The following is a 26,926-nucleotide window of genomic DNA, read 5'->3' on the forward strand; positions in this document are numbered from 1 at the left end:
CACCTTACTAGGCCGAATAATTCCAATACATTGTGCATCTGCTTATATCCCTGTAACTGCTGATGACAGGTCTGACCTCTTATCTCACAATGCAGATCCCCCAGAACCACATCCAGATCTTTGGTCCGTGTACTTTTGTAATGGAGTCGACCTTCAGACAGGAACTGCTCAAAACAAAGACATACAACATTAGGCCATGTGCACACTTTGTATAACACCGGCCGTTCTGCAACCCGGCCAGATTACAGAATGGTCAGTACCGGCCAGATGACCTTCATTTCTGCTGAATTCGAATGCGGGCGCACCCGGCACAGCTGCAAACAATGAAGTGGTAAACTGACAGGTGTGAACTGACATGTCTCTGAGGCCTCTATTCAATGAATAGCGGCCGCAAAAAACCAACATGTCAGTTTTTCTTGCGGCCCGATAGTATCCTGGCCAGAGCGTATACTATGTGTATACTCTCCAGCTGGGATTCCATTCATTACAATAGAATGTGTGTTTTATATAAATTACGTCCTTGTTGCAATTTGCAACATCAGCTGTGATTTATAAAAAAAACATACGTTGTGTGAACATGGCCTTATACAGATAGCTGAGGTGTGAACACATGTCTGACACCATTATACTGTACATAAGGAATAGGAACCAATCACTGAACACAAAAAAAACTAAAAAGCTGTGACACAAGTGTCATAAGGGAGGTCGGCCAGGTCCCTGCTGTTAAAGAGTTACTGTTATCTATAGTAAATATTAATGTTATCAGACATTTTAAAGCTACTGATGGCAGTGGATCTCACTCCTAAGACCCGCTGGGATTCCAAGATACAGACGGAGGGGAACTCATTCACCCCTCCATCACAGGACGGATGTGCATAATCAGACGTGTGTGAACCTGGCCAAAGTCTTCTCCACTCATAAGTTTCAATTTAAAAAAACTTTTCTGGTTTTGTAGAAGTTTTCGTGGCATTTTGGTCTATTTTTAAAGCCTTGGGAGATAAAGAAAATATCCTAAGGTTCTTATACATATTCAGCTGTTGGCCGAATGTTGTTTAGCTTTCCCTCCCGATCCCTCTATACATATGAACGTTCAGCTCGGCCAAGTGTTCATGTGTCCTGAATGGAGACAAGGGAATCCACCACCACTGGCCCTATTACACCAATCAATTATCAGGCCGATTATTGTTTTGTGTAATAAAAGGCAACGATCAGCCAATATGCACAATGTCGGCTGATTGTTGTCTTTCAATATATTGAAAGACAAACGACCACAATAACAACAATCTGCTGCCAAAAATCTGGAGCCAAAAGCATAAATGTGTAAATTCATTCTGGACAGCAGGGGGCAGCAAAGTGAGGAGAATATCCAAATAAGTGATATTATACAATGTACTGTATGTATCCTGCACAGCAAGGGTCATAGTCTACAACACATACATGATAAAAACAACATGAGCCAATGCATAGAAGAAAGGAATAAACTCCTCACCATGAAATCCAGACCTTCAATCTCAAAGTCGCTTTGGTCCTGCATAAATGGGAGGCGCTCGATGCATAGCAGGAATCCTATCTAAAGATGACAAAAAAGTAATAGAATATTACAGATATCTCCACCACCAGGGCCCCCCGGGATATCACTGCATTCACATGCAAAGCAGGAGTGCCAGGATAGTTTCCCCTCACCAGCGGGATGTAGATCACACTGCAGGATGGAATCTGCTTGTCCAAAGTCTCTAGTTCCTTACGGGCGACCTCTGTTAAGAATTCGGGCAGTCCTTGCATCCTACGTTTCTCTATCACAGATGTAATAGGTCAAATATTTACATACTACATATAGGCCATTAGATTTGGCCACAATTCACTTCTACAATGAAGTTCCTTTACAGAGGCGCTATTTTTTTTTTTTTTTTTTCATTTATTTCATCCCAACTCAGTTACATCTATACACTGAGCCCTTTAAAGGGGTATACCAGCAAAAATATATATACATTTTACGTCAACTAGTGTAATTTAATTCTAATTATCTAGTCTTCCAGTACTTATCAGTTGCTGAATGTCCTGCATGATATGGTGTATTATTTCCGGTCTGGAGAGCAGGAGAGGTTTTCTATGGGGATTTGCTACTGCTCTGAACAGTTCCTGACATGGACAGAGGTGGCAGCAGAGAGCACTGTGTCAGACAGGAAAGAATATACCACTTCCTGCAGGACATACAGTAGCTGATAAGTACTGGAAGACCTTTTAATAGAATAAATTACAATCTCTGGCATTTTCTGATTCCAGTCTCTGGCACTTTCTGATTCCAGTTCACTTAAAAGAAAAAAAAAGTCACAGGAGTACCCCTTTAAGTATTGCTGGGTTATGAGATCCAAAGAGACTCCACTGTGAGGCTGACTTCCTATAACCTACAAGATTCTATCATTCCCCCCCCCCCCCCCCCCCCCCCATGTTGTCCGATGTGAGGGTTTCAGGTCACTGTTCAATGTCACTTACTTTCATCTACAATCGGATCTATTTGTGGCTTGATGCAAAACCGCTTCTCCCGTTCACTCTCTTCAAAATCCACCTGGGTGTGTGAATAAAAAAAGAAAAGTAAAAAGTGCATTAGAATACTTTATTAAAGAGAGAAGAAACTCAAAAGTTTAATTAATTTCTTAGAATAACTTTAAAGTTTTTGAAGTTTTTTGTTTCTCTGATACATTGCTCCAATATTCCGGCATTTACTTAGTGATGATATTTTGGCTGCCTGCAGCCAACACTAGGGGGAGCATGGGAGCTTATTGTCTACTGACATCACTGAGTTTAGGGCATTACACTGATTCTTTAATCCAAATGGCCGTATACATGTGATAGATGTCAGGAATTCAGTCGGCCAACAACTACTTTCCCCGATCCCTCCATACACAGCCGAACATTCATGTGTTCTGAATGGATAGAGGAGGAGTATGCCAAGGCCAGACCCCTCTGGTAGAGACTAATCTCTCTCTTGTATACAGGGGCCTCTACAGTGTAGTTTACTGCAAGGAAAATAAGGTCGACAAAGGTTTACATAAGGAGATATGGGATGTTTCAGCTACAAACCACTTTATTTATGGTGCTGGCAATGTAGAGCAGGTCACTGCTGAAGGCGGAAGAGATGCGGCTGAAGAGAGTCACTGACTGAGGCAATGAGCCGCAGATTTCTCCTATACAAACAGCATTGTACACAGACTGCAGGCACAAAACAGTGGAGGAGAGAAGAAAAGAGAGTGTACAAATAACCTGAGTACATAGTATATAGACATACACATACCAGCTATGGAGAGAGAAATACCTTGTACAAGGACTGCCAGTCAGACACGCTGGTGTTGGTCAGGGTCATGCGTTTTAGTATCATCTGATTGTGAGAAAAATTGGAAATATGTTAGTGAAAAGAAAAAAAGGAGGTTTATTAGTCACAACTGTAGTCAGGCCTGAGGACAATCACTATTCTCAGGACCCCCGCCAGAAGGCATTTTCCCCCGAGTTGTGATGAAGTCATGACTTGAAGGAAAAGGCTTGTCCCGGGTGATGAACTGTCCGCTCATCCAATCAGTGACTGGAGCGACATCCCGCCCCAGTCACTGACTGGCTGAGCGACCAGTCCATCAGCCAGGTAAAGACATGTCAGCGCCAGAGGTACCACGGCCTGTCCCGCCGCTCACCGCGGGCACAGGGAGAGGTAAGTTTGCACTTGTAATCAATTTCCCTCTGCCCCTGCCAGGTGTTGAATTTTTTAAATGGCCGGACTTCTCCTTTAATTATCTCCACCTTAAAGGGGTTATCCAGCTATGTAGATAAACATAGCTGATTTGTTCCAGAAAAGAGCTCCACCCCTGTCTTCAGGCTGTGTGCAGTATTGCAACTCGCCCTGTGACACTGTTTCTAGAAGAAAGCAGCTATGTTTTTCTAATCCTGGATAACACCTTTAAGACAAAAAAATAGATGAGTGAATTCTTATACTCACCGGGATGTTTTTAATACTCCTGAGGCAGCCCTGAATGTTGCTGGTAGTTTCCTGGTTGCGCGGTGCCATGAAAAATTCAATCACATCGAGCCGAGATGTCAGCTCTGCCTGGTCCCGTGTGGGCCTCATGAACCAAAGTCTAAGGAGACAGGAGAGAAACAATAAACAAAAATCTTATCAGAAAGATGCAAAGGACAGAAAGCACTTGGCGTAGGTCTCCAGGCCACACTTCTCCATCCTTCTCCATCTCATGGCTTCAGTATATGTGCAAATATTTTTACCAATAATTACTCTTAGCAGTGTTCTCTCCTCCATACCAGTGAGGGTAAAGGTCTCCTCCAATGACTTCATAGTAGACAGAAGAGTTGCAGCTTACCTCATCCTGTTTACTCCCCATTTGCACTTGCATCGGTTAAGAAGACCTAAAACATGGGAACAATAATGGGAACATCAGAAAAACAGCGACTTTTGCTGCCACTCGCCAGGTTTATAAAGTGCTGAGTGGTTTATAAAGTGCAAGTTTTACACTGATACTTTAAAAATTAAACTTTTTTTTTAATACACTTGGTGCAGAGCACTCCAATTTTTTTTCTAAGACTGGCATGAGAAACATTGGGTTAATGATTATGTGTCACATATCATGTTTCCTCCTGTCACAGGTGCTCTTTTTCCTACCTTATGACCTCTATTCTCTCTCACACACACAGCCCCACCAATCCAACACTAGCTAAGGTAACCCTATAAAAAGGAGCTAGTTCCTTGTGGGTGTGGTCTTTTCTAGTTGAGTCAGTGGAGAGAGAGCAAGACACAGAGTACAGTTCTCGCTGAAGTAAAGCCAGGGCCTGGCTCAGGCCAGGAACCTTTCAGGGCCATAGAGACTTATTTCTTTTTTATGCAAGTAATTACAGCTAGCATGCAGTGCTAGAGCCTCAGGAGGGAGTGATGTCCTCTGAGGAGCAGCATACCTGAGAGCAGCATACCTGAGTTAGGTACTAACCCCAGTAGGACAAAGTAGCGTGCAAGCCTACTTATCCTACTGTTACGCACGGTTATTCTGGGAAGTCTTGGAAAGTTTGCTCAACCCAGCGCAGGGACCTCGTACTACCCTAGCAGGACGGATAACCTGACATTATAGGGCATAAGGTGGTCAGATCAAAGCTATCTATACGTGAGTACGAGTTTCTTCTTCTTCAGTTATTTCTATCTTCAACTACGGTATGGGGGTCAGTGATATGGTTCCATCTAGATTATGTCTGGGATGGGTCAATGCACTGATTTCAGTGGAACGATTCCGGTCCTGGAGCCGATCCCTGCACCCCATGATAATTGGTGAGCTTTAGTGGTAGCGATCTTAGTATGAATGATTTAGTGACTGTTCACACCATCCACACACGAGCATTGCATATTCTCCGGAATGATGGCATAAACCCACCTCCTTACTTTACACGTCAGACTTGAGCACAAGTATCATTGGTCCGCAAAATGATGGGCGTTCAGTATAGTCGCTCCAACATGGGGGACCTTGCGTTCCAGGAGATGAACTAGTTGTCACGGCCGCGGCGGCGTCCCATGCTCCGGGCCGCCGCCGCGACCTCCTCCCATCTTATGCAGCTGCCGGGGTCCCGGTGCAGGGACCCGGCGCTGCTACACGTTCGGCCCCGGGGGGCGCCTCACCTCTCCACGCTCCTGTCTCTCGCTGTGCCGGCCGGCGCGCGCGTCCCCGCCTCCTAGGGCGCGCGCGCGCCGGCTGTCTCAGATTTAAAGGGGCAGTGCGCTCCTAATTGGTAGTTGCACCAATCACTCCCCTATAAATCCCAGCATGCCCTGTCCCCTGTGTTGGAGCCTCTACATGCTTCCCATAGCGTTTGGCCCAGCTCCCTGTTGTTCCTGTGTCCTGTCCGTTACCTGGTCCCTAGTCCCTGTTCCTGAGTCCTGTCCGTTACCTGGTCCCTTGTCCCTGTTCCTGGTTCCTGTTCCCCTGTCACTCCACCTGTTCCTGTGTCCAGCCACTCACGTGCTCTCTCATCTGCAGACTATTGCCTGTGCCATCTCCTGCCACGCCTCGCCTGCCGACACCAGCAACCAAGCCAGGGGTAGCGACCTGGGGGTCGCCTGCCGCAGCAAGTCCATCCCGCCTTGCGGCGGGCTCTGGTGAAAACCAGCGGCCCCTTAGACTCCGCTCCCTGGTGAGGTTTGTGCCATCGCTGGTGCCGGTCCAGTGGATCCACTACTCCGGGCGTTACAGTAGGCTCCAACCATGGATCCCGGCGAGGTGCCTGATATCCGCGAGGTAGCCCGAGTGGTCGCCCTACAGGCTCAACAGATTCAGCAACAGTCACAGCTGATTCAACAACTGACTGCAGCCGTTCAACAGCATACCACAGCTCAGCAGTCATCACCTCCGGCAGCCTCTTCAAAACTACGACTGGCTCTCCCAAGTAAATATGGAGGTGACCCCAAGTTGTGCAGAGGGTTCCTGACCCAATGCACCATGTACATCGAACTTTTAAGCAGTCAGTTTGCCACCGAGCGCTCTAAAGTGGCTTTCATTATCAGCCTATTGGAGGGAAGAGCTCTGGCCTGGGCCACGCCACTATGGGACCGTAATGATCCGGTTGCTGCCAATTTTCGAATCTTCCTGGACGAGTTCTGCTCGGTCTTTGAGGAACCTGCCCGTGCGTCTTCGGCTGAGACTGCTCTCCTCAATTTATCCCAAGGGACTTCCTCCGTTGGTGATTACGCCATCCAGTTCCGCACCCTGGCTGCGGAACTAGACTGGAATGAGGCCGCTCTGATTGCCACCTTTAAAAAGGGCCTGTCCAGTCAAGTGAAGGATGTGCTCGCTGCCCGGGATCTGCCTACCTCCTTGAACGATCTTATTCTACTGGCTACCAGAGTCTACACCAGGTTTTCCGAGAGAGAGGAGGAGGTTCGGCAAGGACGGCGTCTGAGTCTGCCCCGTCGCCATCCTCGGCTGGCACCGGTGTTCCAGAATCCTGTTGCTCCTATGTCCCAGTCGCTTCCAGAGGTTCCTATGCAGGTGGAACGTGTTCGCCTGACGACTGATGAGAGGAACCGTCGACTGGACCAGAATCTCTGCCTCTATTGCGGTGGCGCGGATCACTATCGACAGAGATGTCCCCAACGCCCTCAGCGTCCGGGAAACGCCCGCACCTAGGTCCGGTGGGAGAGGCCTCCCTAGGTGTGAATGCCACCTCTCCAAGGTTGACTATGCCCGTCTCCATCCAGACACCCTCTGGGCAAGTTTTCCAGACTACTGCCCTCATCGACTCTGGCTCTGCTGGCAGTTTCATCTCTGCTTCGTTGGTCCAAAGATGGCGGCTACCCGTGATCCAGCTAGCCCAACCCCGGTCTATCTCTTCGGTTACGGGGGAGGTTCTTACCGAAGCGGTGTACAGCCAGACGGCACCCCTAGTCCTCCAGGTGGGAGCCTTACATCAGGAGAAGATCTCCTTCTATGTCTTGCGCCATTCCTCTTCCAACCTCCTGCTGGGGCTTCCTTGGCTGCAAATCCATACCCCTAAGCTGGACTGGAGAACTGGGGAGGTTCTCAGCTGGGGTCAGGACTGTCATAACCGGTGTCTGAGATCTCCTCAACCCAAGTGCTCTACAAGGTCACCTGCTTGTGTCAAGCCTCTATCCGGGCTACCGGAGGACTACCAAGACTTTGTCGATGTTTTCTCGGCCAAGGAGGCGGACTCACTACCACCCCATCGGGCCTATGATTGCCCTATAGACCTCCTTCCTGGGTCTTCTCCTCCACGTGGTCGAGTATACCCTCTCTCTGTGCCCGAGACTGAAGCCATGTCCTCCTACATCCAGGAGAACTTACAAAAGGGCTTCATCCGCAAATCCACGTCTCCAGCTGGCGCCGGATTTTTCTTTGTTCAGAAGAAGGACGGTTCCCTCCGCCCATGCATAGACTATCGGGGTTTAAATAAGGTGACCGTTAAGAACCGCTATCCTCTTCCGCTTATTCCGGAACTATTCGACCGTCTTCGTGGGGCAAAGATCTTCTCCAAGCTGGATCTCAGGGGAGCGTATAACTTGGTCCGAATTCGTAAGGGAGACGAATGGAAGACCGCTTTCAACACCAGGGATGGGCACTACGAATATCTGGTCATGCCATTCGGCCTATGCAATGCCCCAGCGGTCTTCCAGGAATTCGTGAACGATATCTTCCGAGACCTCCTCTATGTCTGCGTCATTGTTTATTTGGACGACATTTTGGTCTTCTCCCCGGACCAGCAGACTCATGTGGCACAAGTGCGTCAGGTTCTACGAAGACTACGGGCCAATCATCTATACGCCAAGCTTGAGAAGTGCGTTTTCCATCAGCGCAGTCTTCCATTTCTTGGCTATATCGTCTCCGATCAGGGCCTACAAATGGATCCAGCCAAGCTCGCAGCTGTCCTTCAATGGCCACGCCCTGTGGGACTTAGAGCTATCCAACGTTTCCTGGGCTTCGCCAACTATTACCGGCAATTCATCCCTCACTTCTCTACCCTGGTCGCACCCATTGTGGCTCTCACTAAAAAGAAGGCGGACCCCAGACGTTGGCCTCCAGAGGCCGAACAAGCCTTCAATAGCCTCAAGTCTGCCTTTGCCTCCGCTCCTGCCCTAGTCCGCCCGGATGTCTGCAGGCCGTTTTCTCTCGAGGTCGATGCTTCTTCTGTGGGCGCAGGAGCCGTTCTCTCGCAAAGGGACACATCAGGCAAGACCAGAACCTGTGGGTTCTTCTCTAAGACTTTCTCCCCTGCCGAGAGGAACTATACCATTGGGGACCGTGAACTCCTGGCCATTAAGTTGGCACTGGAGGAGTGGCGTCATCTATTAGAGGGGGCTAAACACCCGGTTAACATCTACACGGACCACAAGAACCTCCTCTACCTCCAATCGGCTCAACGCCTCAATCCCAGGCAGGCTCGGTGGTCCCTCTTCTTCTCTCGGTTCAACTATACCATCCACTTCCGTCCAGCCGAGAAGAATCTAAAGGCCGATGCATTATCCCGAGCATCCGATGTCATGGGGCAAGAGGAATCTCCTCGTCACATAATACCTCCCGACCGCCTAGTACCAGTTGCCACTTCTGCTCTGCAGAGACTGCCTCCCGGGAAGACTTATGTGCGTCCCGCACTCCGTAAAGGCATCTTGAAGTGGGGGCATTCCTCTTTGGTAGCCGGGCATCCAGGAGCCCAAAAGACCGGGCAATTGATCTCCCGTCATTACTGGTGGCCCAATCTCCTCCAGGATGTCAAGGATTTTGTGGCTTCCTGTGCAGTCTGTGCCAGGAATAAATCTTCCCGTCTAAGACCTGCCGGCCTACTATTGCCCTTGCCAGTCCCGGATCATCCCTGGCACCACATTGGGATGGATTTCATCACTGACCTAACTCCATCTGCGGGCAATACAGTTATTTGGGTGGTGACGGACCGCTTTTCTAAAATGGCTCACTTCGTGGCCCTTCCTGGTCTGCCCTCTGCTCCTCGTCTGGCTCAGTTGTTCTTCCGACACATCTTTCGCCTGCATGGACTTCCTCTTCACATTGTGTCCGACCGAGGCTCTCAATTTGTCTCTAAATTTTGGCGTGCCCTATGCTCGCAACTCCAAGTGAAGCTGGACTTCTCATCGGCCTATCATCCTCAAACCAACGGGCAAGTGGAGAGAGTCAATCAGATTCTGGGCAACTACCTACGCCATTTTGTTTCAAGCCGCCAAGACAACTGGTCCGATCTACTCCCATGGGCAGAATTCTCTTATAACCACTTGGACTCGACTTCCACAGGCAAGTCCCCTTTCTATGTGGTCTACGGGCATCATCCTCGTCCTCCTCTGCCTCTCTCTCCATCCTCTGAAGTCCCAGCCGTGGAGGAGTTGTTATCTGACCTGCAATCGATCTGGGAACAAACTCGACAGTCCTTACTCAAAGCCTCGGAACGCATGAAGGACCAGGCTGATAAGAAGAGGAGACCTGCCACGAATTTTTTCCCAGGTGACAAAGTCTGGCTCTCGGCCAAATATGTCCGACTCAAGATCCCCAGCTACAAGTTGGGCCCTCGATTCCTCGGTCCTTTCTCGGTGCTAAGACGCATCAACCCTGTCACCTACAAACTCCGCCTACCCCCCACTATGCGGATTCCGAACTCCTTCCATGTTTCCCTCTTAAAACCAGTGGTCCTGAACCGGTTCTCCGATAGGTCTTCGTTCTCTGCTCCTCAAGCCGTCTCAGACGACGTCTACGCTGTTAAGGACATTCTGGCTATGAAGACTGTCAGAGGTAGAAGGTTCTTCCTGGTGGACTGGAAAGGATTTGGTCCTGAGGAGAGGTCCTGGGAACCCGAGGCTAACATCCTGGACCAAGATCTCATCAAAAGGTTCCTGCAGGTTAGAAAGAGGGGGAGGCCAAAGGGGGGGGGTACTGTCACGGCCGCGGCGGCGTCCCATGCTCCGGGCCGCCGCCGCGACCTCCTCCCATCTTATGCAGCTGCCGGGGTCCCGATGCAGGGACCCGGCGCTGCTACACGTTCGGCCCCGGGGGGCGCCTCACCTCTCCACGCTCCTGTCTCTCGCTGTGCCGGCCGGCGCGCGCGTCCCCGCCTCCTAGGGCGCGCGCGCGCCGGCTGTCTCAGATTTAAAGGGGCAGTGCGCTCCTAATTGGTAGTTGCACCAATCACTCCCCTATAAATCCCAGCATGCCCTGTCCCCTGTGTTGGAGCCTCTACATGCTTCCCATAGCGTTTGGCCCAGCTCCCTGTTGTTCCTGTGTCCTGTCCGTTACCTGGTCCCTAGTCCCTGTTCCTGAGTCCTGTCCGTTACCTGGTCCCTTGTCCCTGTTCCTGGTTCCTGTTCCCCTGTCACTCCACCTGTTCCTGTGTCCAGCCACTCACGTGCTCTCTCATCTGCAGACTATTGCCTGTGCCATCTCCTGCCACGCCTCGCCTGCCGACACCAGCAACCAAGCCAGGGGTAGCGACCTGGGGGTCGCCTGCCGCAGCAAGTCCATCCCGCCTTGCGGCGGGCTCTGGTGAAAACCAGCGGCCCCTTAGACTCCGCTCCCTGGTGAGGTTTGTGCCATCGCTGGTGCCGGTCCAGTGGATCCACTACTCCGGGCGTTACACTAGTGCGCATGCCCAGATGCGTTCCACGATGCTGTGCGGTCCAATATAGCGTGCGTTCCACAGCTACCACCCATGAACATGGTCTCTCACCGGCAGTGTTGTTTAACAGTTGTTTCCATTGTTGTATTGATGGTGCTTGGTGAGTAACACCCAGCTGCTCTGAATTAGTCAATTTGTATATATTTATAGATTTCATTATGTACACTTTGTTTACTACACAATATTTATATGTCACTTTGTACAAAATGTATGTATTGTCTGGCCCAATATGTATCAGACCTTATAATGCACTATAACATTAATTTTTACACTGTTTAAGGGTGATTGCCACTTTATTACTTTGCACCTGAGTGTTGGATGTGTTCACATGCTTGAGAAAAGCTCTCATTGTCAGAGCTGAAACGTCGCATTACCTGTTTTATGGATTGAATAAACCACTTTGAATATTTTTCACTATCATTGGAGTGCCGCAGTATTTTGCTTTGGATTTCAACTACGGTATTCCGGAAGAGTACACTGCTACATTGGACAGGGCCCTCAAGACATTTCTCTGCTCTACCTTGCTGCCACAATTTCTTTTACTACCTCCTGCCTGCACCTGCAGTTACCAAAATTGTATTATCTTGTATTGCACTGAAGTTCTTACAAGTAAACCGAGTTATCCTTGTTAAGTCATTGGACTCTGGTCAATTATTTCTTGCACCAGCACCTATACACCTGTTGACACTTGGGGTACCCAAACCTCGAGCGCAGTGCCTGTTTGTCCGGGGGTGGGTTCTAACACCACTCCTGGCCACCGTGACAAGTGCCCAAGTGACCCTATACCCAAAGAGCTGCCACAACCCCCGCCACAAGCTTCCCCGGCATACGGCAGTATGGTCCAGCTAAAATTGTACTCTTGAAAAGTGAGCTGACTTTACTGACTTTATTTCACCACTGTTACCAAGCAGCCTCCTGTTGAATGTATATGGAAGAACATCACCACAGGTCTATGGGAAACAGGGAACACCAGTCCCACATACTGTACCTCCTTCACCTACCATTGACATCAATCTGAACACTAGGGGCCCATACTTATTTTGAATGGCACTTTATACTTAAAAAGATTATTGGAGTAAGTTGCACCAAGTTTATTAAAAGGAACACAACTCTTCATAGCCACATCTGGATTTTCTGAGAGTCAGAAAGTGAACTCAATACCGACTATGAGCAGATGTAGATTTAGAAAATCTAAAAATTAGTAGGCATGACCACATCCTGGAATTCACAACCACTTGTCTCTGCACAGAATAGACACAAATTGTCTACAAAAAAGTTGTGCACCATCGCTGTCGAAAATTACCCTCCCCTGTTGGATTAGCAGGTGATATATACATTTTATACAAGACATCAGCTGACCTGTTCCCGCACAGAGAGCAAAAGACAACTGTGCATTGATAACATGTGGACCCTTCATCTGGAGTAAAGCTGGCTAGTCATGTAAGATAGCTATTAGCCAAATGCTTGTTAGGTCATTAGCTATGGTACCTAAGGGACCATGTGCATGTGGGGTAATCCAGACTCCCCTAGCAGCGGTTTATCCTCTAGAGAACATAAGCATCTTTCTTGTGTGTATGTGTATATATATATATATATATATATATATATATATATATATATATATATATGGACAATAACCATCTACATGAGCACCACAGTATATGACATGAGATACACACAGGACTATAAAGTGTTCACTATTACCAAATAGGCTGAGTCCTTCTTTTACCCCGGAGCACATCTTATACACAGACGGATGGACTTCACTTTTGAATATTTGCAAAACACTAAAAAAAGAAAAATAATTAAGGCTAGAGTAAAATAAGGATTGAGTATTGAAGAGCCATCACACAGTATAGTATTCAATTTCATGACAAGAGAAACCAAATGTATATTGTTATATTTGTCAGCTGTATAACATTGCTGGCATCAGCACCATATGGAGTGGGCTTAGCTACTGTAAATGTACAGCTGGTGCCACCAAGGGGTTAAAAGTGTGAAAAAGACATAGCTTGGATCCATGTAACAATCCACGATCACAATCTGTGGTTTGTTATGCCAACAATAGTCTTTGTTTTTCGTAATACATTGTGCAATGCAGTAATGGTTACTTACCTAAATGTATCCTGGTCCATGTCCACAATGTCGGTCCTAGACATACAAGACAAAGCTGCATTACTGGCCCCTGCATTATTTTGGGCCCCTGCTCCCTATCCAGAGTGCGCTTCAAACAGGATTAGATCCAAGTCCAAATCGATCATGGACAGATACATGTATGTTGTCGGACAGTACATATGTTGTTGTTTTTTTTCCCATTATTTCTTAAAGGGATGTTCCTATGTGGACTTTCATGGACTACCAAAATTTATTGTAAGTTTATGCCATAAATGTCCGGATGGGGATACCCCTTTAACATCCAAAGATATTGTAAACCTGACACATATTGAAACTTGTTTTTTTCTGAGATAGCGCTACCTGACTACACCACTAGGGGGAGCTTAGGAGCTTACAGCATGCATCCATTCAATACCACCACCAAACCGCCTCTGCACGCAGCAGAATTGCATCATTTATGTCTATGCAGGGGGTTGGGAGCTCTGTATGGGAAAAATGGAGCGCTGGCTGACTTCATTGTCTACCTTACTAGTTCATGATATAATATGCAGAATATAGGAGAAGCGGTGTAATGATTTGACATCATACATGACATATTTCTTGATACTTAGGATGGGGACTTGTGCGCTGCTGTCCTCCAATTCAATGCCAATTCGTCTCCGGTCAAGAAATTTTAGGAGCCCACCTAAAGCGCAAACCTGAAAATAAAGGTATAAGATGCAAAGAAAATTACATCCTAACACATACCTGTGTATATATATATATATATATATATATATATATATATATATATATATATATATATATATGGAGAGCTAGAGATGTACTGTATATACACACACATATATGTAAATTATCCCATTTTTGGCAGCCCCTGATGCATGGGACCCTATGGACACATCTGGTGTATGTGCTATAGGGTTTCCAGGTGCAAGCACTGAACATGATGAAACAAGTTTTAACAAATTTTTCTCAATAAGTTCAAAAGTGACGGATAAATCTTCCAACAATGGCGGGTGTGTTCCCGCAGCCCCCTGGTATGAGTGATGGAAACACTTTGGGTCATGGTCTGCTGGGTAATCCTCTTTGTTACCATTGCAGCCTTTGCTGTGATCCATCTGTTCATAATAGCGCACACAGTCTGTCCCCTGCAGATCTGCAAGTACTGATCATACGCTGATCCTATTACATATATAGAAAAGGGTAATTTATTATAGACGCCCACAGCAGATATATGAAAAATTTCCCACAATGCCCATAGTATCCTTCTACCTTCATTCATTGTGACCATAGCCTTCATGATGCCTCGCCTGGCCATCACATAGGGTAGTGTGACTGGATGACATACAATATCAGTATCTATAGTTCTACAGATCATTGTGACTTGTTATCAGGATGCTAGAGAGACCCAGATACAGGTATACAGCATAGAGGAGGCACAGGAGAGCCTGGGGGGCGCACCTAGTGTGTCAGCAGGCATGTCACAGGCATAGCTCTAAAGATCAACACAAACCAAATAGGGTGTATAAAATAGCCCAAAAGTTCTGGGTAATATATTATAGTAAAAAATGGAAGGGAATTGTATTATTCCCAAAATTGTAAAGTGCTGCAGAATATGTTTGTGCTTTATAAAAATAATAATAATAAGACATAATAATGAAATAATAATAATGAAATAATAAAAAAAAATATTATTATTATTATTATTATTATTATCATTACTTCGTAATTACTACTAGACTCAATATACTAAAACTATCTCTAAAGACAGTGACCGGCAATAGGCTGGTGTAATTTCCCTCATCTCTGGGTAAATTATCAAAACAGAAGGACGCATCACAAGGAGAGACTCTAGTGATACCGCCACCTACTGTCTGTACTTGTTATATAACAAGTAGAGAACGATGGCTCTAGAGCTAGAGCTTTGGCTGTCCAGGCATGATGGGAGTTGTAGTTTTGCAACAGCTGGAGAGCCAAGGTTCCCTACCCCTGTTATATACAATATCTTCTATATAATAAGTACAACATGGCCAACCCACCTCAAAACCTACAACCTTCCGGCCTAGCACTGGGTGGGTTGATAAGATAAGAACACGCCGAGCTACAAAAAGGCTGAGTTGTGTGTTACGTGGCTGGTAAGCAATAGCCTTACATCATCTATAGTAATGGAGGAGAATCAGTGTCGGTCTCTGCGGATTTGTAGCTGCCTTCCGCATGTATTCTTGGATAGTTGCCCAGGCTTATTCTCTGTGCTACAGCTCTCTGACCTCTGGTTCTTCAGCTGTTGCACAACTACAACTCCTAACAAGATGAGTGTAACTTATAATTGTGCAATGACTGGAGAGCAACACATCGGGAAACACTGGAGAGCTGAATCGATATAATCTAGACAATACCTCAAGATAGGTGATATAACATAAGAGAATCATTGTCAGTTGTGCAAAAATACCCAAACAGAAAAGCAGCAGACTACAAACTCAGGCTGGGTTCACACTACGTATATTTCAGTCAGTATTGTGGTCCTCATATTGCAACCAAAACCAGGAGTGGATTAAAAACACAGAAAGGATCTATTCACACAATGGTGAAATTGAGTGGATGGCCGCCATATAACAGTAAATAACGGCCATTATTTCAATATAACAGCCGTTGTTCTAAAATAACAGCAAATATTTGCCATTAAATGGCGGCCATCCACTCAATTTCACCATTGTGTGAACAGATCCTTTCTGTGTTTTTAATCCACTCCTGGTTTTGGTTGCAATATGAGGACCACAATACTGACTGAAATATAGTGTGAACCCAGCCTTAAAAGCTGCGAAGTCTGATCCAGTGTCATGTGTTACTGTTTCATTTTGTCTGCGTCCATTTCCTTGCTAGCCTACATGAACAAGAAGTATGGAAAAACAGAGAAAGGAATAAGACTTCCAGATCAGACTACACTGGGTTTGTTTGTAGTCTGTTGCCGTGGAGATACATAGCTTTGCATAGGAGCCATAGATACAAAATAGCAGAACATTTCTCATTAAAACCATTTGCAAAGTTGCTTTTATTTTCAATGCATTACAGCAGGCATGGGGAATCTTTGGCCCTCCAGCTGTTGCAAAACTACAATTCCCATCATGCCTGGACAGCCAAAGCTTTAGCTTTGGCTGTTCAAACATGATGGGAATTGTAGTTTTGCAACAGCTGGAGGGCCAAAGGTTCCCAATGCCTGCATTACAGCAATAAAAACTCACATGGGAGCCTCAAAACAACTGACACATGATCAGGGGAGAGAAGGATCAGGCACGTTGGATTTTTTCTGCCAGATCCTACTGTTTCAGGGAGATAAGCCTCCGCCATATTGGCCTAGCAGCAGTTTACCCCGGAGATGGGGAACCTGAGGCCCTCTAGCTGCAATCTAGAATTCCCATCAGGTCTGGAGAGCCAAAGCTTTGGCGGTCCAGGCATGGGGGGGAATAGTAGTTACAATATCTGGAAGGACAAAGGTTCCCCATCCCTGCCATTTAAACACATGCATGTTCAGCTGAGCTGAGTGTCCACGTGTATGGATATAACTCTCAGCCTCAATTGTTTTGCCGACAACCATTGAAGGTGTCGAACTACAAAACTTCACATATTTGTAGGTGTTTTTTTTAGACTGATGTCACTTGGCTTTGTCTGCTGTCACTTCTATAAGTGATTTCCATCGCGTTATTGGTTGACTAGGTATAACACAGTTCAGCCTCACCGAGGACCTTTCACATAGTTTACGCTCTACAACCTTCATAGGGCATTCAGAATCCCTCGGTACATCTGCGCAGCATCTGGCACGTATCACACCGGGGACATTAATAGCTATGTAGGTCACCCAGCCATCTATGACATTGATTTCCCATATAATCCCTGCCTGTTAATAACCGGTGAACACCGAGCTGCCTGGATTCTCTGATGCATATTATGATACAGATGAGTGAAATCTATAGATCAGGAATCATTGGAAAAACTAAACTGTCATCTAAGCTCTCACCATTAGAGGGCAGTCAAAGGGCAAGATGGAGGAGAGATGCAGAATTTTCTCAGACTCTGTGAAGTTAGATGGCAGAAAGGTGAAGTTTCCTGAGAGGACCCTCTGCTTGCAGATGGGAAGTGCTGAGGAAAGAGAAAAACACCATTTCAGGATCTGTCATTATATATATATATATATATATATATATATATATATATATATATATAAAATTTATTTTATTTTATTCATCACTGAGTGCAACTTGGGGTTGGGGGAAGCTTAGCTTTGGCTGTCCAGGCATGATGGGGACTGTAGTTTTGCAACAGCTGAAGGGCCACAGGTTCCCCATCCCTTGTGTGTAGGATATCCATACAATGACGGGTACAGTGCTTGGCAAGGTTTATAAGTCCCATTTGTCGAGTGTGCAAACACTCAGAACAGAGCACACCTACAGTCTCATGATTGATGAGCGTCCTAAGGGTTGGACCCCCACCCACAGCGATCTGCTAGTTATCTCTTATGCTTCGTATAGGACTTAAATGGGTCCATCAGGCCTTCCAGTATTTTTTGAGAGCAGGATGACCACAGTCTACATCCACATTCTCACCATCAAAAATACAATGAGATCCCTTCAGGATTCTTTGTATTGTATTCTGTTATACACACAGGCCCTGACACCAGTGTAGGACAATATCATCTGTGATGTAGATGGTGGCACCCGACTCATTTCCTGCTCTTCTCGCCGGCCGTGTCAGTACTGTGATAGGCTCCTATGAAGATAACCACAGGCCACTTGTTTTCCGGACAGGACATACAGACACAATGTAGGACTGATTACCAAACTCCATCCGTGGAAATAGAAATATCTCCGCTGTGAATCGTCCATCAGCTGCGGCATCTGGAGACGGCTCTAGAATGACAGAATGGAGGGAGTAGTGTCTGATCCAAAGGATATTAAAAGGCCAATTCAAGAAAAGCCCCCCTCCCCATACACATTAGTGAGAATAAGACCTGACCCCTGTATTTCAGCAGGATCAGCCAACATTTTAATGTATACGATGGCTTCCAACTCCCCTCCGGAAGACCCCGCTAAAGGGCACTCCAGACAAATATAGTGTTTTTAAAGTTATATAGATTTGTGATTTATGTGTATTTAAATATCTCAAGTCTTCCAGTACTTATCAGCTGCTGTATGTCCTGCAGGAAGTGGTGTATTCTTTCCAGTCTGACACAGTGCTCTCTGCTGCCACCTCTGTCCATGTCAGGAACTGTCCAGAGCAGCAGAAAATCCCCATAGAAAACCTTTCCTGTTCTGGACAGTTCCTGACATGGACAGATTAGTACTTGCTAGAGATAAAAAAAATCAGCTTTTCCCTGACACAGCGCCACTCCTGTCCACAGGCTGTATCTGGGTTTAGTGCCATATTGATAGATAAAGCGTACCTATTATTTACACAAACTTCTGACATGTTATAGCTACATGTCGGAGGTTTATATAGGTCTGGGCCTGGGTTGCGAGACCCCTGCCGATCACTAGAACGAAGGGGCAAACTCGCTCAGTAGTGTGCACTCTGCCCCTTCCTCTCCGCTCTCACTGGTAGAGTAGCAGTAGACGGAATTATAGAATTATATATATATGGAGCCTATGGAATGTCCGGGAGACACGATTACAGGAAGTTTCATAGGGGTTCATTATAATTCAGTCCATTAATACTTTACCAGTGAGAACCGAGATGAAGGGGCAGATTGTGTGCTGCAAAGTGCTTTTGCCCCTTTGTTCTAGCAATCGGCGGGGGTCTAAGCACCCGGACCCCACTGATACAAGCCTCTAACATGCTGCTTTGACTTGTCAAAAGTTACTTTAAAGGGAATGTACCATCAGGCCAGGGGTGAAGCACTGGAGGCGGGCCGAAGAGGAAACCCCTGCCCCTCTATGACACGGCTTTATTAGAATCAATGGAGCCGTATCATAGAGGGTCAGGGGTTTCCTTCAACTAAGGGTGGGTCGGCCCGCCTCCAGTGTTTCACCCCCGCCTGATGGTACATTCCCTTTAAATGTTAGGTGCCCTTTAAGTTCAACTGTTTCGAATAAGGTTGTGCTGCAACACTGGAAACAGCCTATAGGCCGGGGGGGGGACTATTTCAAGGAAATGGTAGCAAATTGTTTAGGAAATAGGAGTAATGACATAAGACAATACATGTAAGAATCTTGTAGGGTAAAGAATGGCCATTACTCAACGTCTGGAGAAAGTCTGTAAGTTGCTGGTCTTGCTTTGCACTTGTCACGACACATTTTGGCTGCAGAACAGCGATGACTGAGGAAGGAAAGAGAAGACACGAGAGATATCAGACTGATACAGAGCACTCACCCCTCTGCTAATAACATAAAAATAACAGTATATACTCAATATATATAGAATTAGGATTATGGATGCCTCAAGCGTATTAGGCCTCATGCACACAATGCAGATTTGTGCAATTTTCTGCATGCATTACCGCACAATGTCTGCAATATGTGAATAAAGCCTTAAAGGTGTAATGTCCCATCTGGACAATGTCTTCTGTTACTGATGATCAGCTGATAGCCGCGGGTCTGGCAGCTGAAACATCTGCTGATGGCCGTCATGTCTTTGTGACATGACACCGGCAAAAAAGCATGTCGATGTAAACCACGCTGTGCCCATGGTGAGCCCATTCACTTTATTAGACTGAATGCAGCTCACTAGTAGTCAGGGCCGGCACCAGCACCCAGCTTATTTGGGCAAATGTCGGGGCCCACAGCAACTCTTGGGGCCCAACAGTGGTGGATTATAATGTGTGTGGTTTAGGCGACTGACAGGGGCCTGAGGCTTGTGGGGGTCATCTACTAAAGGGAAATACACTGTGGGCCATACACTGAATGGGGGCTAACTACTAAAGGGAATCTACATAGGGGGCCATGGACTAAAGGGGACTACCCAGGGGGCCATGGACTAAATGGAGACTACACAGGGGGCTGTGGACTAAAGGAGGACTACACAGGAGGCCATGGACTAAAGGAGGACTACACAGGGGGCCATGGACTAAAGGAGGTCTACACAGGGGGCCATGGACTAAAGGAGGACTACACAGGGGGCCATGGACTAAAGGAGGACTACACAGGGGGCCATGGACTAAAGGAGGACTACACAGGGGGCCATGGACTAAAGGAGGACTACACAGGGGGACATGGACTAAAGGAGGACTACACAGGGGGCCATGGACTAAAGGAGGACTACACAGGGGGACATGGACTAAAGGAGGACTACACAGGGGGCCATGGACTAAAAGAGGACTACACAGGGGGCCATGGACTAAAGGAGGACTACACAGGGGGCCATGGACTAAAGGAGGACTACACAGGCGGCCATGGACTGAAGGAGGACTACACAGGGGGCATGGACTAAAGGAGGATGACACAGGGGCCATAGGCTAAAGGAGGACTACACAGGGGGCCATGGACTAAAGGAGGACTACACAGGGGGGGCATGGACTAAATGGAGACTACACAGGGGGCTATACACTAAAGGAGGACTATACAGGGGGCCATGGACTAAAGAAGGACTACACAGGGGGCCATGGACTAAAGGAGGACTACATAGGGGGCCATGAACTAAAGGAGGACTACACAGGGGGGCATGGACTAAAGGAGGACTACACAGGGGGGGCATAGACTAAATGGAGACTACACAGGGGGCTATACACTAAAGGAGGACTATACAGGGGGCCATGGACTAAAGAAGGACTACACAGGGGGCCATGGACTAAAGAAGGACTACACGAGGGGCCATGGACTAAAGGAGGACTACATAGGGGGCCATGAACTAAAGGAGGACTACACAGGGGGGCATGGACTAAAGGAGGATGACACAGGGGCCATAGACTAAAGGAGGACTACACAGGGGGCCATGGACTAAAGGAGGACTACACAGGGGGGGCATGGACTAAATGGAGACTACACAAGGGGCTATACACTAAAGGAGGACTATACAGGGGGCCATGGACTAAAGGAGGACTACACAGGGGGCCATGGACTAAAGAAGGACTACACGAGGGGCCATGGACTAAAGGAGGACTACACAGGGGGCCATGGACTGAAGGAGGACTACACAGGGGAGCATGGACTAAAGGAGGATGACACAGGGGCCATAGACTAAAGGAGGACTACACAGGGGGCCATGGACTAAAGGAGGACTACACAGGGGGGGCATGGACTAAATGGAGACTACACAAGGGGCTATACACTAAAGGAGGACTATACAGGGGGCCATGGACTAAAGAAGGACTATACAGGGGGCCATGGACTAAAGAAGGACTACACAGGGGGCCATGAACTAAAGGAGGACTACACAGGGGGGCATGGACTAAAGGAGGACTACGCAGGGGGCCATGAACTAAAGGAGGACTACACAGGGGGGCATGGACTAAAGGAGGACTACACAGGGGGGACATGGACTAAATGGAGACTACACAAGGGGCTATACACTAAAGGAGGACTATACAGGGGGCCATGGACTAAAGAAGGACTACACGAGGGGCCATGGACTAAAGAAGGACTACACGAGGGGCCATGGACTAAAGGAGGACTACACAGGGGGCCATGAACTAAAGGAGGACTACACAGGGGGGCATGGACTAAAGAAGGACTACACAGGGGGCCATGGACTAAAGGAGGACTACACACAGGGGGCCATGGATTAAAGGGGACTACACTTGGGGCTATATAAAGACTGGGCGCCGTCTACTAAAGGGGATCTACACAAAGGGGCCATATACTGAATGGGGGACATCTACTTAAGGAGATCTACATAGATGGCCATAGACTAAAGGGCGCTACACATGGCCCCAACTTCTACAGGGGAACTACACTAGGGACATATACTGAGTGGTGGCCATCTACTAAAGGGAATCTACACAAGGGGCCATGAACTAGAAAACATGTCATCCAAGGGATTAAACAGCTGGGATCAGAGTTTTCTCTCCTCTTGGCTGTTGCATAGGATGTCTATTGTATATTACAGCCGATGCTCACTTCCTCAGACATCCATTGAATGTAACTGTATATCGGTCTGTAGGAATGCACTGATTAAATGGACGTATTTCTGTGTTCCAACAACTAGGAAGAATGTGTAGAAGTGAAGAGAAGCTGCAGAGCCCCGCCGTCATGATGAAAGCCTCAGGTTATAGTCTGGTGTCACCTGACAATCAGGTAATTCATGTGTGTGAACAGTGCCCTGTGTACTCACATTACAGCCCCTCTCAGTCCTTCAGTCATTGTGTGATGTTACCGACCCCTCTGTCCATTGTAGCGGGGAGAAGAAGGAGACATTCCAGCCATTATAACAACGACATGGAAGCATTCCTCCTTATACCTGCTTACATTTTCATGGACACAGGAAGGGCAGCCTGTAACATCTATCCAGAACGTCCCCATTGTGTGATAAATTCTGACTGTAACTCATGGAAGGTGCGGTTCGTAGATGACTACTAACTACTAGAGCCCAGTAACTTTAAGGACCTGTCCATTGTTTGTCCTGTGTTGACATTAGAGACAATATTCGGTGCTAAATAATTTATAATTAGAGTTGCGTGAACCTCAAGCACGCTCAGGTTTGATTACCTGTGGCTGCAGAAGTTGGATGGAGCCCTTATTTTTTGTGCTAAAGAGCTAAAGTACATGATAAAATTCTGTCCACAAGGGGGAGCATGGGAGCTTACTGCATACAGTGTGTACATTTAATACAACAATGAAGCATGTAGTAAGCATTCAAGTAAAGAAATATAAGAAGTATGTAATGCGAACTGATATAAAGATATACCATCACTTTAAAAACTCTTGACATGCACACATACAAAACAGTATATGTTAAAGGTTTTGATCAGTGTTGAAATCCCCACTGATCTCTAAAATACACTTCACTTCCCGACTCCATTTTGATACAGGAGATGGGCCCCATAAGTCTATAGAGCCTACACTACAAGTATATAGAGCCCACATTATACATCTATAGAGTATATGTTATAAGTCGATAGAGCCTACATTATAAGTCTATAGAGCCCATGCTACAAGTCTATAGAGCCCACACTACAAGCCTATAGAGCCCACACTACAAGTCTATAGAGCCCACACTACAAGTCTATAGAGCCCACACTACAAGTCTATAGAGCCCACACTACAAGTCTATAGAGCCCATGCTACAAGTCTATAGAGCCCACACTACAAGCCTATAGAGCCCACACTACAAGTCTATAGAGCCCACACTACAAGTCTATAGAGCCCACACTACAAGTCTATAGAGCCCACACTACAAGTCTATAGAGCCCACACTACAAGCCTATAGAGCCCACACTACAAGTCTATAGAGCCCACACTACAAGTCTATAGAGCCCACACTACAAGTCTATAGAGCCCACACTACAAGCCTATAGAGCCCACACTAAGAGCCTATAGAGCCCACACTACAAGTCTATAGAGCCCACACTATAAGTCTATAGAGCCTGACTCTACCAAAAGATTTGACTGGACAATGGTCCAAATTTATTCTAAGACAACCTCTGAGGAGATGGTGAAGACGTGGTATGAGCTCTTGTACAATAAAATACGTATACATAAAGGCTAGAAGAAATAAGACCTATAGGTAATGAGAAGGTCCCGTCCGGTCACTGAGCCACCAACCTTTGTTAAGCAGACGGAGATGTTCTGTCTCTGGAGTATCCGGCATGAAGCGAATGGAGCAGTCACCGGCGTTATAAAATGCTGCAGCAAGTTTTCTGGACTGCCATAACACAGCGAGGTATATCTAGAGTAGACATGACAGCATGGGGTCTGTATACTGAAGGTATGCACTACTGTAACTCTCATTAATAATTTGTTCTTATACACAACATGACGTTTTTTCTTATCTATTGTTTGCTGACTGTCGAAATTAAAGGAGTTATCTATGACCAGACAAAAACACAGCTACTTTTTTTTTTTTTTTTTGGCAAAAACAGCACCACCCCTGTCCTCAGGTTGTGTGTGGTATTACAATTCGGCTTAATTAAGTTTAAAGGAAATGAGCTGCAAAAAAACCGCACCCAAACTAAGGACGAGAAAAAGCTACCGTGTTTCTTAGGTCTGGAAACTGCAGAGATGCGCCAACTCCAGACATCCAGAGGAGCAATGAGATGTGTTGTCACCAGCAGACAGCGGCACTTGTCTCCAGGTTACCAACCATCCTGGCTAGGCCCTGCCTGGCACTGAAAGGACCAGATCACATGCTTCTCACTGTGCAGCTGCCACTCATGGATGGCATTATACCATGGTGACCAATGGGCGCACCATCTTGGGGTAAAACTGGGAGATCACCAGCATGCAGTATGTACAGACACTACTGTGACCTGCAAACTACCTCTCATTGATTTAGCAAGAAATGGGATTATTATGTGTTTGTGTAATTTAGGGACATTGTTCCAGACGTAGCCTTAATCCCAGAGATCCATTGGCCTCGCAGTGTCGCACCAAACAACATAACTATAGTGTTTAGTTACTGATGGACTCCCTCTGGTTACTTCTAAAATTCAGGATAACCTCTGACTTAAAGGGAATATACAGGCTCAGAAAAACATGTCCGCTTTCTTCCACAAACAGCACCTCTCTCCTGTCCTCAGTTTGGGTGTGGTATTGCAGCTAAGTTCCATTGAAGTGAATGGAGCTGAACTATAATACCACATACCGCCCAAGGACAGGGGTGGCACTTTATTTTTACAACAAAGTAGCTGTGTTTCTTCTACTCCTGGTAACCCGTATATATAGTGTTACAAGTCAAACAAGTCAGCAACGTCCTCTGAACCCAACCGCTCAACATTTGACCCCTGGTGGCTGGAGAAGTTGGATGCCACTGCACGTAATCCCTCCTGAAACGGGTAGAGGGAGGAAAAGGAACGTCGGAGAGACATCCTGATGAAATCTCGGCCCTCTTCTGTCAGGTACATTATACAGGATTTGCTGAATGCTGAAAACAGTGACATATAAAAAAAGAACCTCGGCTGCTGCTTCCAGCTCTTCATCATCATTGTCATTCATAACATTTGGCCTCATCTGAGGGTGATCCATCGCAAAAGACTCACAGCCTGCAGAGAAACACATAAATAATGGGTGAAGTCTAATAATGTACAGCATCCATGATGTATACATAAACTATGCTATAAAGAGTCAACTGGAAGATCCAGGAACCTTATTAAAGGGGTAGTTTTTTTCTTTGAAATCATTTGGTGTCAGAAAGTGCCAGAGATTTATAATTTACTTCTATTAAAAAAAAAAAAAAAAAGAAAATATAAAGTCTTCCACTACTTATCAGCTGCTGTATGTTCTGCAAGAAGTGGTGTATTCTTTCCAATCTGGAGAGCAGGAGAGGTTTTCTATGGGAATTTGCTGCTCTGCACAGTTCCTGACATGGACAGAGGTGGCAGCGGAGAGCACTGTGTCAGACTGAAAAGAATACACTTCTCCTTACAGGACGTACAGCAGCTGATAAGTACTGGAAGATTGGAGATTTTTTTTTTTTAGTAATTTACAAATCTCTGGCACTTTCTGGCATTAGTTGATTTGAAAGAAAAAAATTTTTAGCGAACAACCCCTTTAAATCTGTTGTGTGATATGTCATGAAGGTCTTTTATTGGGGCAGAGCCTGACCTGGATGTCCTGGAGGGTCGTCACACATAGGCCGTAGCACCATCATACTGACAATGTTCACAGTGCCTGACATGACATAGGTAGAGGGGTACCTCGAAACTTCTGAACCCAAAAATCTGTACCAGGGCCACCTACCATGTGGTATGTATAATAATGGTGTCATCATGTGTGCAGAAGGCCTCCCATAGTTCCAAAAAACATACCCATTGTTCATCTGACCTCTACCTCTCCCCATCCCTCCATATACACATACATATCCATGATTTCTGAATAGAGAATAGAGAATTCTCTCAGAGAACAAAAGGGTTGGGCAGGTGAAATCCAGCATGGCTGATCCTTCTCTGCCCTGATACCTCCGGTCAGCAGTAGGGAAGCCGCCACCATACACATCCCAACAAAATCAGCAGGTTCTGACGACTTTATCCAAATGTGCATGGGAACCTTTAAGCCTGAGCGCGAATGCTGCACCCTCTATAGCTAAGTTACTGAATATAGTCCTTAAAGGGGTACTCCAGGGGGGAAAAATTCCTTCAAATCAACTGGTGTCAGAAGGTGCCAGAGATTTGTAGTTTCCTTCTATTGAAAAAATTCCAGCCTTCCAATACTTATCAGCTGCTGTATGTCCTGCAGGAAGTGGTGTATTCTCTCCAGTCTGACACAGTGCTCTCTGCTGCCACCTCTGTCGATGTCAGGAACTGTACAGAGCAGCAGCAAATCACCTGGACAGAGATAGCAGAAGAGAGCACTGTGTCAGACTGGAAAGAAAACACCACTTCCTGCAGGACATACAGCAGCTGATAAGTACTGGAAGAGTGGAGATTTTTTTTAATATAAGTAAATTACAAATCTCCAGCATGGTCTGCACTACTACAGCTCATCACAACTACACACAGTGTAATCTTTCGAGGACCTGCACAGGTGGAGGCGGACTACATACTAAATATACAGTCTCCAGACTCTTCATA

General features: G+C 46.5%; 1 protein-coding gene across 6 annotated transcripts in view; it reads right to left on the reverse strand.

Moving 5' to 3' along the window:
• MSH5 (mutS homolog 5) overlaps positions 1 to 26,926 on the reverse strand; it is an 88,873-nt gene that overhangs the window by 6,300 nt on the left and 55,647 nt on the right. For 5 of the 6 annotated variants that reach the window (XM_069943746.1, XM_069943744.1, XM_069943743.1 and 2 more), the window contains 16 exons: positions 25,311 to 25,399; positions 23,964 to 24,087; positions 19,504 to 19,584; positions 18,108 to 18,179; positions 17,291 to 17,412; positions 13,867 to 13,976; positions 13,279 to 13,314; positions 12,868 to 12,950; positions 4,362 to 4,407; positions 3,986 to 4,124; positions 3,314 to 3,376; positions 3,082 to 3,210; positions 2,494 to 2,566; positions 1,684 to 1,793; positions 1,490 to 1,570; positions 77 to 164 (listed from right to left, as the gene is read on the reverse strand). In XM_069943746.1, the coding sequence (XP_069799847.1) occupies positions 77 to 164; positions 1,490 to 1,570; positions 1,684 to 1,793; positions 2,494 to 2,566; positions 3,082 to 3,210; positions 3,314 to 3,376; positions 3,986 to 4,124; positions 4,362 to 4,407; positions 12,868 to 12,950; positions 13,279 to 13,314; positions 13,867 to 13,976; positions 17,291 to 17,412; positions 18,108 to 18,179; positions 19,504 to 19,584; positions 23,964 to 24,087; positions 25,311 to 25,382 (1,429 nt within the window). In that variant the 5' untranslated portion in view covers positions 25,383 to 25,399. The remainder of the gene's footprint in view (positions 1 to 76; positions 165 to 1,489; positions 1,571 to 1,683; positions 1,794 to 2,493; positions 2,567 to 3,081; positions 3,211 to 3,313; positions 3,377 to 3,985; positions 4,125 to 4,361; positions 4,408 to 12,867; positions 12,951 to 13,278; positions 13,315 to 13,866; positions 13,977 to 17,290; positions 17,413 to 18,107; positions 18,180 to 19,503; positions 19,585 to 23,963; positions 24,088 to 25,310; positions 25,400 to 26,926) is intronic. The other variant, XM_069943748.1, reaches the window with a different exon arrangement.

The sequence above is a fragment of the Dendropsophus ebraccatus genome, chromosome 10 (assembly GCF_027789765.1).
Source record: "Dendropsophus ebraccatus isolate aDenEbr1 chromosome 10, aDenEbr1.pat, whole genome shotgun sequence".
Lineage (NCBI taxonomy): Eukaryota > Metazoa > Chordata > Amphibia > Anura > Hylidae > Dendropsophus > Dendropsophus ebraccatus.